At 57.6% G+C, this 19,806-nt stretch overlaps 1 protein-coding gene across 1 annotated transcript; it reads left to right on the top strand.

The window, feature by feature from the left end:
- Positions 1-362: 362 nt before the first annotated feature.
- LOC129783604 (uncharacterized) lies at positions 363-19,301 on the top strand. Its single transcript, XM_055793539.1, has 9 exons — positions 363-433; positions 2,316-2,421; positions 4,146-4,262; positions 6,318-6,863; positions 7,440-7,644; positions 8,494-8,596; positions 14,311-14,416; positions 16,144-16,260; positions 18,312-19,301. Exons 1-9 carry the CDS (start codon positions 363-365, stop codon positions 19,140-19,142), a joined length of 2,202 nt encoding a protein of 733 aa, XP_055649514.1. The 3' UTR covers positions 19,143-19,301.
- Positions 19,302-19,806: the final 505 nt, after the last annotated feature.

Below are 19,806 nucleotides of genomic sequence, written 5' to 3' on the forward strand. Positions count from 1 at the left end.
GGTGTCGACTTTGGGTAGGCAATTGTGTTTTATGTGTGAAAGCTCAGCACGAGCTACTGAAAACCTCCTGCCATGGGTCTATTGGCGGGACAGAGGAGGGTAAAGCCACTTTCAAGCGTCTGAAGTGAGCTCTGGTGGAGGCCCCCACGTGGGGATTACCTGACGTGACAAAGACCTTTGCACTTTTTAAGTGTGAGAGGAAAGGCATTGCCTTCGTAGTTCTGGCACATTGTTTAGGGCCTCAGGGGCGGGCTGTAGCTTGCTCCTGCAAAGAGCTGGATGAGGTGAGCTCAGGATGGCCTGGATGCCTTAAAGCAGGAGCAGCACCTGTGCTACTGATGCAGGAGGCCCCTAAGTTCCCCATGGGGCAGGAGGTGACCGTCCATGTACCACCCGTGGTCGTCACGGCACTAGAAGATAAAGGAGGGCATTGGTTGGCCCCTAGCATAATGTTAAACTAACAAGTGTCATGTGGGGAGGGGGTCCTCCCATTTTGGGATGGGGAGGGGTCTGTTTTTTGGGCTCCGTTTCATTGACAGTGCAGATCTGAGGGCTGCCCTGCTGCTAAGGACTTCCATCGAGGGGGAGCTTCTGCGTGACAACTGCATGAGAGTGACCTGCTGGAGGGTCCCCTTGGGGGGATCCTGATGTCCCAGGAGTGCTCTGTGGGGGGTCCTTCTGCTTCCAAGCTGTCCCTAATGTCACTAGGGTGTCCCTGGGAAGGTCCTAATGTCCCCGGTAGTGTCCCTGGTGTCCCACGGATGTCTCCAGGGATGTCCTAGTGTTCTCAGGTGTCCCTATAGGCATTCGGGTGTCCCAGTGTGTCTTGGGGGGGTCCTGGTGTCCCAGGGGGAGTTCCTAATGCCCCTACAGTTTCCCTGGATGCAGGCCGTGTGTTTCCAGGGGGGTCCTAAATGTTCCAGTGTTGTCACTGAGGTGGTCCTGGCATCCCCAGGCCATTCTAGATGTCCCAGTGGTGTGTCTCAATGGGTCCTTGTGTATCACAATGTGTCCCTGGTGGGGGTCATTAATGTCACAGTGGTGTCCCTGGAGGGGTCCTGATGTCCCCAGGCCATTCTAGATGTCCCAGTGGTGTCTGTCAGTGGGTGCATGTGACCTAATGTGTCCTTCTGGGGGTCCTTAACGTTCTAGCGGTGTCCTCGGGGGAGTCCCTGATGTCCTAATGGTGTCCCTGCGGGGGGTCGTGGGTGGGGGTGGGGGGCGGTCCTGGTGTCCCAGTGTGTCCCTGGGACATTCTGGGGTGTCCCTGGGCGCGGTCCTGGTGTCCCCATGGAGGGGAGTGGGTAGTCCGTTATGTCCCAGGATGGGGTTCCTGGGAAATTCATAATTTTACAGTGGTGTCCCTGGAGGGGTCCTGATGTCCTAAAAGCTATTCTAATGATGTCCCAGTGGTGTCTCCCAGTATGTCCTTGTGTGGCAAGGTATCCCTGTGGGGGTTCTTAATGTCCTAGTGGTGTCACTGGGGCAGTCGTGGTGTCCCTGATGTCCCAGTGATGTCCCCAGGAATGTCCTTGTGTCCCCAGTATGTCCCTTGTGCACTTCTGGTCCTGTGGGGGTCCTGGTGTCCCGGGAGGAGTCCTTAATGCCCCTACATTGTCCCTGGGGTAGGGCTTGTGTTAAAGGGGGGTCCTTAATGTCCCAGTGCTGTCCCTGGTAGGGGTCCTGGTGTCCCCGGGGAAGGTGAGGGGGTGGTCCCTGATGTCCCAGGGGGCGTCCCTGGGAAATTCCTAAATGTCACAGTGGTGTCCCTGGAGGGGTCCGGATATTACCAGGCCATTCTATATATCGCCGTGCTGTCTCCCCGTGTGTTCTTGTGTCCCAGTGTGTCCCGGTGGGTGTCTTTAATGTCCCAGTGACATCCCTTTGGGAGTCCTGGTGTCCCCCCGGAAGTCCCTAACATCATAATATTGTCCCTGCCTGTGTGCTGGTGTCCCCAGTGTGTCCCTGCAGAGTTCCTGTTTCCCTGGGGATGTCCTCAGTGAGCACAGCCTCTCCTGCCTGATCTCTGCCTGCCCTCACCCTCGCTGCACTCTGCGACCGAGACCTGCAGCCGCTGAAAAGCTCACCCTCACCCAGCCCGACGGCCAAGGCCGAGAAAGGTGGAGCGCTGCTGCTCCTCCCAGGGAGGATTCACAGTGGGCCTCTCTCAGGGAGTCCCTCAGCAGCTCTCCTGCTCTTGCTTCGTGGTCAACCAGGGGCGAAAGCGTGCCCAGATCTAGTCTGAGAAAGCTTTTGGCACGTGATAGAGTTTTGCTCTTCCCTGTGGTCAGCCTTTGCGTCGTTTTCCTGGGCAGGGGGTCCTGGTCACAGGACTCGGGACCTTTGCTACGTTCCAAGAGCAATTCCAAGGTGGGGAAGAGGTGTACGCGGTTTGAAGACCTGTCTCCCAGCTGGACATTGGTGAGTTAACTCTGCGGGAGCTTGTGTTCCCCACAGAGGTTATCCCTGGTGAGAAGGCAACGGACACCATCCACTTTCCCGCGCCCTGTTTGGGACTGGGGTGCATGCTCTCTGCCCTTCAGAAAGGGCGCAGAGAAATGAGGATTTCAGAATTTCTCTGGAGAGAATTCCCTCCAAAGTTAGGCGGACAGCTTGAGCTCCTCCCAAAATAACCACTCCCCAAGAGCCGTTTCCATGAACGACCTTTTCTCTGGCATTCCGTTTCTAATTTTACATGGAAATTCAGCCCGCTCTGCCAGTGACGATGTTCCACCTGTCTGGTGTTGGGGGAAGATTGCTAATAAAACCCATGCATGGCTGCATGGCCACGAGAAGAAGGTGTGCCGTGCCTCACACGAGAGTCGTGAGGATTAGTGCTGGGAAGCTGCAGAGGGTAGGGGTCACCCTTCAAGCCCGTGTCATCGTTTCCTGCCCAGGTTTCGCTTTACGGTGGTCAGCAGAGCAGTGGCCAAGGCTTTGTCCGCCTGGGCCAAGAAGGCTGCAGCAAAGTCCAGGCTCAGACAAGGTGTGGGAACAGGTCTCCGCTGCCCAGCTGAGGCCCTGCCCCGCGCTGGGTGACCACAGCTCCGTCAAAAGGCACTCCCCAGGGGGCTGCTCTGCTGAGTTTCCTCCTTTGCCAGGTGCAGAGGCGCATGGCAAGCTGCTGCAGAGACGGAGGAAGCTTTCCCTTGCTGCACTGCCAAGTCAGGGGCCAGGCACAAGACAGAAAGACTTGGGCAAGAAGACTTCTGAGAGGTGAGACCCTGGTGGGAAGGGATGAAAGGGATCCTGCACCCGTGGAGGAGAGACCTCCCCTCCGGACACTCCGGCTGCAGGGACGCGGCAAGGTCCCTGACACGTGCCGCATGGCTCTTATGTGCTTGTTTCCCCTGTTGTGGGCCCCTCCCTGGGGAAGGTGGCGGATGCTGAGTGCACCCCACGTCCCTGTGGTTCCCTCACGCAAGAGCTGAGGTGCAGACCTCCCCCGTCCATCTGAGGGGGCTCAGGAAAGGCTCCCCGCTGCCAGCAGAAATGGCCCCACCTCGCGTGCTGCTTCTGCCAGCCTGGGGAGCTTTGGTGCCAGGCGAAGGTGGGAGAGCAAACTGCCCCGTGCTCATGCCGACTGCTCCTGGTGCCTCTTTGCAGTGCGCTCCCCCCACGTCCAGGCAGCTCCCCCAGGATGAAGGAGGCAGGCAGGCAGGAGCCGGCTTCTCCAGCCAAACCCACCTCTACACTCCCATCCTCAGACGACTGCCAGAAAGCGCTGCAGGTGCGTGCCTTGCTGTAGCTGCCGTGCTGCTGGGGACTCGGCAGAAGCCTCTTTGTGCAGAGAGCCAGCCTGAAAGGACCCCTGGACGTGCGCTCCTTGTCGGCTGTCTGTCACCTCCTTCAGATCTTCCTTGCCCCCTGGGTTGTCACAAAACACTTTCTCCTGGCCCAGGGGCTATGGGAGATGCCCAAGTCCTTTCTCGGCTGTTCACAGTGCAGGGCTTTGGTCGCAGCTGTGTTTGCCAGGAGCCTAGAATGACCCCAGAGCCCCCGATGTGTTAGGGGCAAAGCCCTGCCAACCGACCAGCTGAGGCAAGGGGCGGCAACACGGGTCAGACCCGAAGGACACCCGTTCCAGGCGCTGAGACTAATCCTGCCTTCTGCTGCCTTGCCGTCCCCTCCAGGAGGTCTGGCAGCTGCCTGCAGAGTGGGAGCAAGTGAGGCCCAGGTGGCAAGAGCAGCTCGAGCCAGCAAAGGCAGAGTGGGCGGCGTGGGGAGCCTGGTCTGCGGGGAAGGACCGACAGCAACCCCAGGTACGGGCAGCGATTGACACCGCTGAGAGCAGCAGCCACCCTCTCCTTCGGGGCACCCAGGGCGGCAGGTCTCCAGAGCGGGGGAGCAGGACAGACACCCAGCTGCAGGGCAGGGGTTTGCCTGCTCATGCTGGTGAGGGAGAGAGTGGCAGCAGGATGCAAGCGGCAAAATCGGCCGTGATAAGAGGCACGCAGTGCTGGGTCTCCCGGCTGCCAGGTCCTGCTGCAGGCTGCTTTCAAGAGGTCCTCTGGGAAACAGCACCTGTGGGTGCCGTCTGCTTTGCTGAGAGCGTCTGCTCCTTGGCAGGCCCTCGGCACTGGAGGCACTTGGACTCCCCACCCTCCAGCCCAGCCCAGGAGAGAGGCGGTCGAGGAGAGGTGGAGAAAGGCTCCAACCCCTCTCCCAGCCGAGCAGAAGACAGCAGCAACCTCTAGGCCTGGGGGAAACCTGCATGAGGGAGGAAGTAGGCTTTTCCTCCTCCCCTTAAGCTTTGAGTGTTGTTCTGTAGAAGGAAGAGAGTTGCCTCATTGCCCCAGGATGGGGTAGGGGAGCCCGGAGGCAGCGGTGCCTGAGCCTGGGACAGGGTTCTCCAGCCTGGAGGCCAAAGCTGTTGGTGGGACTCTTCCCTCCAGCCTCCTGCCTGGTCCCTGCAGGGGGCAGGGGACCCGTGCTGGGGCAGCAAACACTGCTGTAAAGCCTAAAGGTGTCCCCAGGGGCTGCTCCCAGCTCTGCCTGGGAGCTGCTGCCGTCAGATTCACCCACTAGCAAGCAGTTCCTGGTGCAGGAGTGACAGCTGCGTGGAGGAGAACAGGTCTGGGTGTCTAATACCAAGGTCTCCAACATCGGCTGAGCAGCATTTATTTTAATGGGTTCTTTTAACTCCCCAGGAGTTTCCATAGTACCCCAAAGCCATTTTCTGTCAGAAAAGGTGCAGGCACGTGCACGAGACACGGGTGTTTCTCTGTGTTGTAACTGGGAGCAAAGGCGGCTTTTCTTTTCGTTCCAGCTGGAAGGGGAGCACAGAGCGTCAGCCCCAGGGAGGCAGCCCTGCTCCCTCGTCCTGGCTGTGGGTGTGAGCCCGTGCACGCTCCACCTCTGGAGGAAAGGCACTGAAGAAGAGCAGCCTGGGAGGGACCTCCCAGAGCCGGCTGGGGAGAGGGCTGGTCACCCCGCGGCCCATGGCGACTGCCGGGAGCAGCTCGGCGTGGCCAGTGGCCTCTGGGCACGGGCCTGCGGGCCTCCCCTGCGTTGCTGTAGGCGGGCACCGGAGCGTCCCCAGGCCTGGGCGCCCTGTGTGGGAGCCACGCGTGGGGACAAGGCCCCGGGCGGTGGCAGCCAGAGCTGCTGCACGCACACAGGACTGAGCTCTGCAGAGGCTGCTGGCACCGGGGGGATGTGGGAGGTGCGGGCTCGGGCCTGCTGGGGCCTCTGTGAGGGGCAAGCAGGGGCTGCCCCACGCCGGGCACAGCCGGGCACAGCCAGTCCCCGCCAGGCTCCACAGCATCCACAGCCAGGGCTTTGTGATGCAGGCGGCGCAGCGTGCCCAGAGGTCATTGTGATGCGGGTCCCCACGGTGACCCCGCGGGTATTTAAGGAGCCAGAGCCCTGGGGTGCCCACTCCCAGGAGAGCCACTCCCTCAGGAGGCAGCATCTCCCCTGGGTGACCATGGCCGGTCGTCGGCAGGCGCCGCCGAAGATGCCCACGCATGAGGAGGCAAACGCCCCCCCCCAGCCCAACAGCAGGCTGCATCACGAGGTACTGCAGTCAGGCACAGTGTCCAGGGCATGTGTGACAGGCAGATGGCTTGTACTGTCCGTGTCATCCCGCTGACAGCCCCTCCATCCCCTGCCTGTGCTCTTCGTCTCCCCGTGTAAGTGGCCTCCCAGCACAGAGGTGACGCACAGCCCTCCTCTGGCTGTGGACCATAAACCTAACCAACCCGACACATGGCACTGCATATTCTGCCACTAAATCATGTCCCTAAGTGCCTGTGTTTCCCCCAGTACCCAATAACGGATGCTTAGATCTCCTTTTGCCCTTAATGTTTTTACAGGATGTGTCAGGTGTCTTGTCTGAGCAGGACGATTGGGAAGACAAATATGATAAAGAGCTGTGCCAAGAAGAGGAAACCCTCATCTACAGCATCTGGGCCAACCCCTCATTCCTGGAGTTCTACCAGGACACCCACGCTGGTCTCCAGGATGGGCCCTGCTGGCTGAGCAGTGTAGGCAGAGGGACATCAGGAGACAAAGCCAGAAACCTGCAGGGAGTGTCCCCTGTCCCAGAGGAACACATGGATGATAAGCCAGCAGCTGCTGCCCTGACCGGAGCTCCTGTGGAAGAGTGGTACTGCGCATCTCTAGCTACCGTAGGAAAAGAGGCGAGGAAGACACCAGCTTCTCCTCTCCTCAGTGAGCAGCCCACAGCTGTGGCAGAGAGCCAGGCTGCTGCCCCACACAGCCCCATAGCCTACAACATGGCTCTGCAGGACACAGACGACTGCAAAATGAGAGAGGTCCTGCACGAGGCATTGCCTGCGATACAGGAGCTCAGTCAGCAGCTGGCAGAACATGGAGACCCGGCACAAAGTGTGGGTGTGGTAATGGCAGCAGCACCACCTGCAGCACCTCAGGACAGTGAGCCTCCCTTGTCTGGGGAGCCTCAGAGAGAGCCCAGCACAGCCACTGAGTCTCCAGCAGCACACAAGGATGAAGTGGCTCCTTCATTGCCTCAACCCCCCGCCCCAGATGATGCTGCCCTACCCCACCTTGAGCCAGCAGGGGACAACAAAAGAGATTACATGGATTCTACCTTGTCTGCAGAGTCTTGGCACCAGGTGAGCCCAGGGTGCATTGCTGGCAGCGACCATCACGAGGTACTGTAGGCACGTATAGTGTCCAGGATGTGTGCAGCTGGGAGATGGCTGGTGCTGTCCATGTCATCCCACTGACATCCCCTCCATCCCCTGCCTGTGCTCTTCTTCTCCCCGTGTAAGTGGCCTCCCAGCACAGAGGTGACGCACAGCCCTCCTCTGGCTGCAGAGACCATAATCCTAACCAACCTGACACATAGCACTGCATATTCTACCACTAATCCATATCCCTAAGCGCCTGTGTTTCCCCCGGCACCCAGTTACAGATGCTTAGGTCTCCTTTTGCCCTTAATGTTTTTATAGGGTGCGCCAAGGTTCTTGTCTGAGGAGGAAAACTGGGAACGTGATGATATAGAGCTGTGCCGAGCGGGAATCATCATCTACAGCATCTGGGTCAACCCGTCATTCCTGGAGTTCTGCCAGGAGCCCCGTGGTGGTTTTCAGGAGAGGCAGCCAGATAACACGTGGCCCTGCTCCGAGCCCAGGGATGAGCCCGAGGATGAGCCAGGTACATCCTTGCGTGTAGCGCTGGCCCGGCAAGGGAAGGCTTAGCCCAGGTGTCCCAGCAATGTGCACCCAGGCCAAAGCAGGACTGCGTGCATGGGGGCTGGCCGTTCCCTGGCCACCACTCCCTGGGGAAAGCTCTCGGTGGCGGGGAGCAGGCAGGATCTTGCCCGGTACCTGCCCAGCCCCCTGCCTACACATCTCTTCCTTCCACAGGCATGGCTGCCCTCCCGCATGCCCCAGCTCGACAGCGACGGCCCTCCCTCTTCCGCAGGGCGCTCAGGGCTCTGCGCAAGGCTTTCTGCTGTACTTGCATCAGGCCACAGCGAGAGCAGCAGCGCCGTGCTGGCAGAGGGGTCCCCAGAGATGGCAGCTGGCCCTGATCCCGTGCGGTACCCAGAGGGTGTGGCACAGGGAGGCACGCGAGGCATGGGTGCATGGACGGCGCCCAACACCTTCAGCTGCCACGAGGACATTGTGCTGCCAGACTCCTCTCCACCCTGGACACTTTCTGAGGTCAATAAAAGCTGAGCACACTCCCCCAGTGGTTGTCTGTGCCTGGTCCATCCTGGGAGAAAGACGTGTGCAGGCAAGTTCTGAGTGGGGAAGTTCTGGCCGCAAGAGGAGACAACTTGGTGGAGTGTGCATGTGTGATGCACTGTGAGCGTGCAAGTACTCTGCTGTGTGTAATGTGTACCCTCGAGTAACTTGGTGAGCACTCCCCCGTGCTCCCAGCGCTGTCATAAAGAATGCCCGCCTTCTGAAACTTCACATCAAGTCTGAGAGGGTTTTTCACCGTGACCGCCTTTACGGGATCATTTTCTGGTGACCCAGGTGAGACTCCGCTGTTGAGCGTTGGTGGAGCTGCGGATCGCAGCAATTCCAGCCGGCACTGAGGGACTCTTGGGGAAGACCTCTGATTCCCGGACCAACGACTCCAAAGCAACGTTCCCCCGGTAAGATGTCAGGCATTCCTGGTGGTCTGGGATACCTGCCCCTAAGCAGAGGCAAGAGCCCCGCTGGGTTGGGTTATTGAGGGCTCTCCTGGAAACAATGTGTCTGGTAAAATTTCTGCCTGGCATACTCAAGTATATTAATGTTGTGTGTGTGTGTGTGTGTCTAGTAGAGTGCGCTCGGAACATCTGAAAATACTTCTATACATGTGTATGATAAAATGTTCAGGACACTAAAAGGAAACGGGCCCTGGTCAGTGTACACGGCCGTGGTATTTTACAGCAGTCTCCCCTGGGATGTGTTTTGGGACACTGGGAAGAATCAAGGGGTAGTTCTGAGGGAAATGTAACTAAAAGCACCCTAGTGCAATAGTGTACTCAGGGGTGGTCTCTGTATAAACTGGGCGACGGGGGAAAATGGCAGTTTGCATTATTGTACGATGTTACCGCTGATGTTGTTTTGAAGGCAAGAAAGGAAAAGGGACAGAGTTTGATACGCTGATCTTTTTCCACTGTAAAGACCCGTTCTGAATGGCAAAACCAGTGTGGTATAAATTTACCTTCCTGAGATCCTTTTCTCTTGGCTTTGGGAAAGGATAAGAAGAGGTTGTTGAAAAGGGTCTGCTCTGCTTGTAGTATCAGACAGAGGTGTTTAAAATTGTAACGACTACAAGAAAGAAGGAGGTTTAGAGGCGATGGTTTAGAGTTAATGGTTGAAGCCCAGCAGAGACGGGGAGAGAGTTCTGATGCTGATATTAGTGATGTGAACAGGGTAAGAGAAAGTGGTGGCAGGCGAGCTGACGAGGCTGGTGGCAGGGAAAGTGGCTGTGAAGAGGGAGAAGGTTTTAGCCCAGCCGCAGGGTGGGAGCGGGCCAGACCAGGGGAAGTGATACAGACTCCCCTGTGCCAGGCTGTGGGAAAGGAAGGACCCATTATGGTGAGGGTCCCATTTTCAGTAACGGAGTTGAAGAATTGCAAAGCAACCGCAGGAAATTACCGAGACGACCCTGAGAAGGCGGCTGGTGTTTTTGAAATAATGGTGGTTAAAACACAGGATGATCCAGAGTGTAAGGATATAGCGGCAGTACTGCAGGTTTTATTTGATAGTAGTGAGAAGGAGATGATTTGTCAAGCGGCTAGAATACATGTGGAAGCTGAGGTTAAAACAGGAACTGTGGAGCATCATTTCCCCTCTGTTGGTCCAAACTGGGACCTGCATGTTAACGGACCCAGGCAGCTTTGGACTCGGTGTCAGAAAGGGATTCTATTTGGCATTCAAAATGCTGTGGCTAAGGCAATAACCATGTCTGAACGGTACGAGGCTAGGCACGATAGCCAAGAGTCCCCCACAGATCTGCAGAACAGAATGAAGGAGGTAGCCCGCAACTCTACAAGTGCTGACCCTGAATCTTAAGAGGGATGAGATCAATCAGCCCCTCTATTGGTGGGCCAATCCTGCGATGGTATTGGAAGAAAATTACAAAAGCTACAAGGAAGTGATTGCTCGAGATAGGGGAAAGCTGTTGGGTGTTGCTTGGATTGCATATTGACATCGAGAGAGTCAAAAGGAAAGAGTAAATTGTCGCTTGTTGGCGGTATCAGAGTAAAATGGTAGGGTGAGGGGAAGGTCCTGAGGACGGGGCAGAGCCCCCAGAGGGGGACTGCGGCCCAGCCCTCGGTTGGGTGATAATCAGTGTGCACAGTGCAAAAGGGATGGGCGTTCGGAAGAAGACCATCTGCTTAAGGATTGGAGTCCCTCTGCCCCCTTGCTCCCAGTAAGCGAGGAATGAGGGGGAGCGGAGGAGTGCAGGAGCGGTCTGCAAACTAGGACCATGCGCGGCAATCGGTTAGCTGAGGGGAATGTGCTCGAGCTTGTCTAGACAACAATTAACATGATGAGGCATGTTTGCAGAGCACAGGGGAGTGGGAGACGGATGGCGCCAAGGATGGCGCCAAGGAAAGGTAACACCTTGCTGTTAATTGATGAAAGTGTCCTTTGTAGTTAACCACCAATCAGGGATTGCCTAGTATGTAATTCTTAGCTTAAAGAACCAATCTGTTTAAAGCACGCAGCTTCTGAAAACATATATAAACTCGTGATTGTGTACACTAAATCGACATTTGCTTGCATCAAGCCGCGTCCCGTCTCTTCATTCGCCGCAGAGGAGTCTCTCCCCAGAGAAACCTCTGGTTAAAGTGGAGCTGGGAAGTGAAGAAGTTGAGCTTTGGGTAGATCCTGGGGCTACTTCCTCTGTTCAGAAGACTTTAGAGGGGAACTAAGCAATAAGAATATAAGCATTGCTGGTACGACAGAGACCCATGAAACTTGGCCATTTTTGAAACCTTTAACAATGAAGCTGGGAAAACAGTGGGTTCCTCATCAGTTTTTATACTAGCCAAATTCTCCAGAAGCGTTGTTTAGGGAGAGATCTACTCCAAAAAATTGGAAGCAGAAATCTGATTTTAAAACGAGGAAATAGAAATCTGAATTCCAGAAACTTTTTGTGTCGAGGCAGCAGCTTTGTTATTACAGGCTATGCTGCCTTGAAAGGAGAAAGATACGCCCGGAGGTCAGAGATGCTGTGATTCCTATTGTACGAGCCGGAGAGGTTCCTGGAAAATCCCACAGGTCAAAACCTGTAAGGACTGACTTAAAGCCTGGATCATCCCCGCTGAGAATGAAACAGTGTCGCCCGAAGCTGGAAGCTAGGAATGGGTCGGTAGCGATAATTCAGAAATTCTTGAAGTACAGCCTGCTGGTGGGGTGTGTATCGAAATCCAACACCCCTGTGTTGCCAGTGAAAAAGGCCAAGGGTTAAGATTGCTGTTTGGTGCAGGATTTAAGAGCAATAAATCACATACCTCAAGGTATTTATCCTGTAGTAGCACATCCATACGGATACTAAACCACCCTTACAGGGGAACAGGGATGGTGTACAGGTTTTGATGTGAAGGATGCCTTTTTCTGTGTTCCCCTGGGCACTGACAGTCAGAAGCCTTTTGCTTTTGAATGCACAAACCCAGAAAGAGGAAGGAAAAGGCAATACACTTGGGCGGTTATACCACAAGGCTTTCAAAATACCCCAACAATCTTTGGGAATCAGTTGGCAAAGCAGTTTGACATTTGGAGAACAGAAAATGATCAGGGAAGAGTTCTGCGATCGTAGGATGATATTCTGGTTGCGGCAGGGACTTGGGAGCTGTGTCTTTCCCTGACGATAAGCCTTCTAAATGTCTTGAGAATTAGTGGATATGGAATTATCGAGGAGTCACTTCCACGTTTGGGGTTTGAAGTGCTGGAAGGCCAGAGACAGTTGGGATCCCAACAGAAGGAGGCTATTTGCTGCCTCGTGGAACCTCAAACTCTCGAGGAACTATGAAGATTTCTCGGCATGGTGGGATGGTGTCGACTTTGGGTAGGCAATTGTGTTTTATGTGTGAAAGCTCAGCACGAGCTACTGAAAACCTCCTGCCATGGGTCTATTGGCGGGACAGAGGAGGGTAAAGCCACTTTCAAGCGTCTGAAGTGAGCTCTGGTGGAGGCCCCCACGTGGGGATTACCTGACGTGACAAAGACCTTTGCACTTTTTAAGTGTGAGAGGAAAGGCATTGCCTTCGTAGTTCTGGCACATTGTTTAGGGCCTCAGGGGCGGGCTGTAGCTTGCTCCTGCAAAGAGCTGGATGAGGTGAGCTCAGGATGGCCTGGATGCCTTAAAGCAGGAGCAGCACCTGTGCTACTGATGCAGGAGGCCCCTAAGTTCCCCATGGGGCAGGAGGTGACCGTCCATGTACCACCCGTGGTCGTCACGGCACTAGAAGATAAAGGAGGGCATTGGTTGGCCCCTAGCATAATGTTAAACTAACAAGTGTCATGTGGGGAGGGGGTCCTCCCATTTTGGGATGGGGAGGGGTCTGTTTTTTGGGCTCCGTTTCATTGACAGTGCAGATCTGAGGGCTGCCCTGCTGCTAAGGACTTCCATCGAGGGGGAGCTTCTGCGTGACAACTGCATGAGAGTGACCTGCTGGAGGGTCCCCTTGGGGGGATCCTGATGTCCCAGGAGTGCTCTGTGGGGGGTCCTTCTGCTTCCAAGCTGTCCCTAATGTCACTAGGGTGTCCCTGGGAAGGTCCTAATGTCCCCGGTAGTGTCCCTGGTGTCCCACGGATGTCTCCAGGGATGTCCTAGTGTTCTCAGGTGTCCCTATAGGCATTCGGGTGTCCCAGTGTGTCTTGGGGGGGTCCTGGTGTCCCAGGGGGAGTTCCTAATGCCCCTACAGTTTCCCTGGATGCAGGCCGTGTGTTTCCAGGGGGGTCCTAAATGTTCCAGTGTTGTCACTGAGGTGGTCCTGGCATCCCCAGGCCATTCTAGATGTCCCAGTGGTGTGTCTCAATGGGTCCTTGTGTATCACAATGTGTCCCTGGTGGGGGTCATTAATGTCACAGTGGTGTCCCTGGAGGGGTCCTGATGTCCCCAGGCCATTCTAGATGTCCCAGTGGTGTCTGTCAGTGGGTGCATGTGACCTAATGTGTCCTTCTGGGGGTCCTTAACGTTCTAGCGGTGTCCTCGGGGGAGTCCCTGATGTCCTAATGGTGTCCCTGCGGGGGGTCGTGGGTGGGGGTGGGGGGCGGTCCTGGTGTCCCAGTGTGTCCCTGGGACATTCTGGGGTGTCCCTGGGCGCGGTCCTGGTGTCCCCATGGAGGGGAGTGGGTAGTCCGTTATGTCCCAGGATGGGGTTCCTGGGAAATTCATAATTTTACAGTGGTGTCCCTGGAGGGGTCCTGATGTCCTAAAAGCTATTCTAATGATGTCCCAGTGGTGTCTCCCAGTATGTCCTTGTGTGGCAAGGTATCCCTGTGGGGGTCCTTAATGTCCTTGTGGTGTCACTGGGGCAGTCGTGGTGTCCCTGATGTCCCAGTGATGTCCCCAGGAATGTCCTTGTGTCCCCAGTATGTCCCTTGTGCACTTCTGGTCCTGTGGGGGTCCTGGTGTCCCGGGAGGAGTCCTTAATGCCCCTACATTGTCCCTGGGGTAGGGCTTGTGTTAAAGGGGGGTCCTTAATGTCCCAGTGCTGTCCCTGGTAGGGGTCCTGGTGTCCCCGGGGAAGGTGAGGGGGTGGTCCCTGATGTCCCAGGGGGCGTCCCTGGGAAATTCCTAAATGTCACAGTGGTGTCCCTGGAGGGGTCCGGATATTACCAGGCCATTCTATATATCGCCGTGCTGTCTCCCCGTGTGTTCTTGTGTCCCAGTGTGTCCCGGTGGGTGTCTTTAATGTCCCAGTGACATCCCTTTGGGAGTCCTGGTGTCCCCCCGGAAGTCCCTAACATCATAATATTGTCCCTGCCTGTGTGCTGGTGTCCCCAGTGTGTCCCTGCAGAGTTCCTGTTTCCCTGGGGATGTCCTCAGTGAGCACAGCCTCTCCTGCCTGATCTCTGCCTGCCCTCACCCTCGCTGCACTCTGCGACCGAGACCTGCAGCCGCTGAAAAGCTCACCCTCACCCAGCCCGACGGCCAAGGCCGAGAAAGGTGGAGCGCTGCTGCTCCTCCCGCGGAGGATTCACAGTGGGCCTCTCTCAGGGAGTCCCTCAGCAGCTCTCCTGCTCTTGCTTCGTGGTCAACAAGGAGCGAAAGCGTGCCCAGATCTAGTCTGAGAAAGCTTTTGGCACGTGATAGAGTTTCGCTCTTCCCTGTGGTCAGCCTTTGTGCCGTTTTCCTGGGCAGGGGGTCCTGGTCACAGGACTCGGGACCTTTGCTACGTTCCAAGAGCGATTCCAAGGTGAGGAAGAGGTGTACGCGGTTTGAAGACCTGTCTCCCAGCTGGACATTGGTGAGTTAACTCTGCGGGAGCTTGTGTTCCCCACAGAGGTTATCCCTGGTGAGAAGGCAACGGACACCATCCACTTTCCCGCGCCCTGTTTGGGACTGGGGTGCATGCTCTCTGCCCTTCAGAAAGGGCACAGAGAAGCTGGGATTTCAGAATTTCTCTGGAGAGAATTCCCTCCAAAGTTAGGCGGACAGCTTGAGCTCCTCCCAAAATAACCACTCCCCAAGAGCCGTTTCCATGAACGACCTTTTCTCTGGCATTCCGTTTCTAATTTTACATGGAAATTCAGCCCGCTCTGCCAGTGACGATGTTCCACCTGTCTGGTGTTGGGGGAAGATTGCTAATAAAACCCATGCATGGCTGCATGGCCACGAGAAGAAGGTGTGCCGTGCCTCACACGAGAGTCGTGAGGATTAGTGCTGGGAAGCTGCAGAGGGTAGGGGTCACCCTTCAAGCCCGTGTCATCGTTTCCTGCCCAGGTTTCGCTTTACGGTGGTCAGCAGAGCAGTGGCCAAGGCTTTGTCCGCCTGGGCCAAGAAGGCTGCAGCAAAGTCCAGGCTCAGACAAGGTGTGGGAACAGGTCTCCGCTGCCCAGCTGAGGCCCTGCCCCGCGCTGGGTGACCACAGCTCCGTCAAAAGGCACTCCCCAGGGGGCTGCTCTGCTGAGTTTCCTCCTTTGCCAGGTGCAGAGGCGCATCGTGGCAAGCTGCTGCAGAGACGGAGGAAGCTTTCCCTTGCTGCACTGCCAAGTCAGGGGCCAGGCACAAGACAGAAAGACTTGGGCAAGAAGACTTCTGAGAGGTGAGACCCTGGTGGGAAGGGATGAAAGGGATCCTGCACCCGTGGAGGAGAGACCTCCCCTCCGGACACTCCGGCTGCAGGGACGCGGCAAGGTCCCTGACACGTGCCGCATGGCTCTTATGTGCTTGTTTCCCCTGTTGTGGGCCCCTCCCTGGGGAAGGTGGCGGATGCTGAGTGCACCCCACGTCCCTGTGGTTCCCTCACGCAAGAGCTGAGGTGCAGACCTCCCCCGTCCATCTGAGGGGGCTCAGGAAAGGCTCTCCGCTGCCAGCAGAAATGGCCCCACCTCGCGTGCTGCTTCTGCCAGCCTGGGGAGCTTTGGTGCCAGGCGAAGGTGGGAGAGCAAAGTGCCCCGTGCTCATGCCGACTGCTCCTGGTGCCTCTTTGCAGTGCGCTCCCCCCGTGTCCAGGCAGCTCCCCCAGGATGAAGGAGGCAGGCAGGCAGGAGCCGGCTTCTCCAGCCAAACCCACCTCTACACTCCCATCCTCAGACGACTGCCAGAAAGCGCTGCAGGTGCGTGCCTTGCTGTAGCTGCCGTGCTGCTGGGGACTCGGCAGAAGCCTCTTTGTGCAGAGAGCCAGCCTGAAAGGACCCCTGGACGTGCGCTCCTTGTCGGCTGTCTGTCACCTCCTTCAGATCTTCCTTGCCCCCTGGGTTGTCACAAAACACTTTCTCCTGGCCCAGGGGCTATGGGAGATGCCCAAGTCCTTTCTCGGCTGTTCACAGTGCAGGGCTTTGGTCGCAGCTGTGTTTGCCAGGAGCCTAGAATGACCCCAGAGCCCCCGATGTGTTAGGGGCAAAGCCCTGCCAACCGACCAGCTGAGGCAAGGGGCGGCAACACGGGTCAGACCCGAAGGACACCCGTTCCAGGCGCTGAGACTAATCCTGCCTTCTGCTGCCTTGCCGTCCCCTCCAGGAGGTCTGGCAGCTGCCTGCAGAGTGGGAGCAAGTGAGGCCCAGGTGGCAAGAGCAGCTCGAGCAAGCAAAGGCAGAGTGGGCGGCGTGGGGAGCCTGGTCTGCGGGGAAGGACCGACAGCAACCCCAGGTACGGGCAGCGATTGACACCGCTGAGAGCAGCAGCCACCCTCTCCTTCGGGGCACCCAGGGCGGCAGGTCTCCAGAGCGGGGGAGCAGGACAGACACCCAGCTGCAGGGCAGGGGTTTGCCTGCTCATGCTGGTGAGGGAGAGAGTGGCAGCAGGATGCAAGCGGCAAAATCGGCCGTGATAAGAGGCACGCAGTGCTGGGTCTCCCGGCTGCCAGGTCCTGCTGCAGGCTGCTTTCAAGAGGTCCTCTGGGAAACAGCACGGGTGGTTGCCGTCTGCTTTGCTGAGAGCGTCTGCTCCTTGGCAGGCCCTCGGCACTGGAGGCACTTGGACTCCCCACCCTCCAGCCCAGCCCAGGAGAGAGGCGGTCGAGGAGAGGTGGAGAAAGGCTCCAACCCCTCTCCCAGCCGAGCAGAAGACAGCAGCAACCTCTAGGCCTGGGGGAAACCTGCATGAGGGAGGAAGTAGGCATTTCCTCCTCCCCTTAAGCTTTGAGTGTTGTTCTGTAGAAGGAAGAGAGTTGCCTCATTGCCCCAGGATGGGGTAGGGGAGCCCGGAGGCAGCGGTGCCTGAGCCTGGGACAGGGTTCTCCAGCCTGGAGGCCAAAGCTGTTGGTGGGACTCTTCCCTCCAGCCTCCTGCCTGGTCCCTGCAGGGGGCAGGGGACCCGTGCTGGGGCAGCAAACACTGCTGTAAAGCCTAAAGGTGTCCCCAGGGGCTGCTCCCAGCTCTGCCTGGGAGCTGCTGCCGTCAGATTCACCCACTAGCAAGCAGTTCCTGGTGCAGGAGTGACAGCTGCGTGGAGGAGAACAGGTCTGGGTGTCTAATACCAAGGTCTCCAACATCGGCTGAGCAGCATTTATTTTAATGGGTTCTTTTAACTCCCCAGGAGTTTCCATAGTACCCCAAAGCCATTTTCTGTCAGAAAAGGTGCAGGCACGTGCACGAGACACGGGTGTTTCTCTGTGTTGTAACTGGGAGCAAAGGCGGCTTTTCTTTTCGTTCCAGCTGGAAGGGGAGCACAGAGCGTCAGCCCCAGGGAGGCAGCCCTGCTCCCTCGTCCTGGCTGTGGGTGTGAGCCCGTGCACGCTCCACCTCTGGAGGAAAGGCACTGAAGAAGAGCAGCCTGGGAGGGACCTCCCAGAGCCGGCTGGGGAGAGGGCTGGTCACCCCGCGGCCCATGGCGACTGCCGGGAGCAGCTCGGCGTGGCCAGTGGCCTCTGGGCACGGGCCTGCGGGCCTCCCCTGCGTTGCTGTAGGCGGGCACCGGAGCGTCCCCAGGCCTGGGCGCCCTGTGTGGGAGCCACGCGTGGGGACAAGGCCCCGGGCGGTGGCAGCCAGAGCTGCTGCACGCACACAGGACTGAGCTCTGCAGAGGCTGCTGGCACCGGGGGGATGTGGGAGGTGCGGGCTCGGGCCTGCTGGGGCCTCTGTGAGGGGCAAGCAGGGGCTGCCCCACGCCGGGCACAGCCGGGCACAGCCAGTCCCCGCCAGGCTCCACAGCATCGCCAGGGCTTTGTGATGCAGGCGGCGCAGCGTGCCCAGAGGTCATTGTGATGCGGGTCCCCACGGTGACCCCGCGGGTATTTAAGGAGCCAGAGCCCTGGGGTGCCCACTCCCAGGAGAGCCACTCCCTCAGGAGGCAGCATCTCCCCTGGGTGACCATGGCCGGTCGTCGGCAGGCGCCGCCGAAGATGCCCACGCATGAGGAGGCAAACGCCCCCCCCCAGCCCAACAGCAGGCTGCATCACGAGGTACTGCAGTCAGGCACAGTGTCCAGGGCATGTGTGACAGGCAGATGGCTTGTACTGTCCGTGTCATCCCGCTGACAGCCCCTCCATCCCCTGCCTGTGCTCTTCGTCTCCCCGTGTAAGTGGCCTCCCAGCACAGAGGTGACGCACAGCCCTCCTCTGGCTGTGGACCATAAACCTAACCAACCCAACACATGGCACTGCATATTCTGCCACTAAATCATGTCCCTAAGTGCCTGTGTTTCCCCCAGTACCCAATAACGGATGCTTAGATCTCCTTTTGCCCTTAATGTTTTTACAGGATGTGTCAGGTGTCTTGTCTGAGCAGGACGATTGGGAAGACAAATATGATAAAGAGCTGTGCCAAGAAGAGGAAACCCTCATCTACAGCATCTGGGCCAACCCCTCATTCCTGGAGTTCTACCAGGACACCCACGCTGGTCTCCAGGATGGGCCCTGCTGGCTGAGCAGTGTAGGCAGAGGGACATCAGGAGACAAAGCCAGAAACCTGCAGGGAGTGTCCCCTGTCCCAGAGGAACACATGGATGATAAGCCAGCAGCTGCTGCCCTGACCGGAGCTCCTGTGGAAGAGTGGTACTGCGCATCTCTAGCTACCGTAGGAAAAGAGGCGAGGAAGACACCAGCTTCTCCTCTCCTCAGTGAGCAGCCCACAGCTGTGGCAGAGAGCCAGGCTGCTGCCCCACACAGCCCCATAGCCTACAACATGGCTCTGCAGGACACAGACGACTGCAAAATGAGAGAGGTCCTGCACGAGGCATTGCCTGCGATACAGGAGCTCAGTCAGCAGCTGGCAGAACATGGGGACCCGGCACAAAGTGTGGGTGTGGTAATGGCAGCAGCACCACCTGCAGCACCTCAGGACAGTGAGCCTCCCTTGTCTGGGGAGCCTCAGAGAGAGCCCAGCACAGCCACTGAGTCTCCAGCAGCACACAAGGATGAAGTGGCTCCTTCATTGCCTCAACCCCCCGCCCCAGATGATGCTGCCCTACCCCACCTTGAGCCAGCAGGGGACAACAAAAGAGATTACATGGATTCTACCTTGTCTGCAGAGTCTTGGCACCAGGTGAGCCCAGGGTGCATTGCTGGCAGCGACCATCACGAGGTACTGTAGGCACGTATAGTGTCCAGGATGTGTGCAGCTGGGAGATGGCTGGTGCTGTCCATGTCATCCCACTGACATCCCCTCCATCCCCTGCCTGTGCTCTTCTTCTCCCCGTGTAAGTGGCCTCCCAGCACAGAGGTGACGCACAGCCCTCCTCTGGCTGCAGAGACCATAATCCTAACCAACCTGACACATAGCACTGCATATTCTACCACTAATCCATATCCCTAAGCGCCTGTGTTTCCCCCGGCACCCAGTTACAGATGCTTAGGTCTCCTTTTGCCCTTAATGTTTTTATAGGGTGCGCCAAGGTTCTTGTCTGAGGAGGAAAACTGGGAACGTGATGATATAGAGCTGTGCCGAGCGGGAATCATCATCTACAGCATCTGGGTCAACCCGTCATTCCTGGAGTTCTGCCAGGAGCCCCGTGGTGGTTTTCAGGAGAGGCAGCCAGATAACACGTGGCCCTGCTCCGAGCCCAGGGATGAGCCCGAGGATGAGCCAGGTACATCCTTGCGTGTAGCGCTGGCCCGGCAAGGGAAGGCTTAGCCCAGGTGTCCCAGCAATGTGCACCCAGGCCAAAGCAGGACTGCGTGCATGGGGGCTGGCCGTTCCCTGGCCACCACTCCCTGGGGAAAGCTCTCGGTGGCGGGGAGCAGGCAGGATCTTGCCC

Source organism: Falco peregrinus, unplaced genomic scaffold, assembly GCF_023634155.1.
Source record: "Falco peregrinus isolate bFalPer1 unplaced genomic scaffold, bFalPer1.pri scaffold_58, whole genome shotgun sequence".
Taxonomy (NCBI): domain Eukaryota; kingdom Metazoa; phylum Chordata; class Aves; order Falconiformes; family Falconidae; genus Falco; species Falco peregrinus.

What these genes read in the sequence shown, in the direction of transcription:
- LOC129783604 (XM_055793539.1), top strand. Translation starts at nt 363, where the DNA reads ATGGGGCAGGAGGTGACCGTCCATGTACCACCCGTGGTCGTCACGGCA. An exon ending in GAAGATAAAGGAGGGCATTG is followed by an intron (nt 434 to 2,315) that starts GTTGGCCCCTAG and finishes TTTCCTGGGCAG; the next exon opens with GGGGTCCTGGTCACAGGACT. An exon ending in CGGCACAAAGTGTGGGTGTG is followed by an intron (nt 6,864 to 7,439) that starts GTAATGGCAGCA and finishes ATGTTTTTATAG; the next exon opens with GGTGCGCCAAGGTTCTTGTC.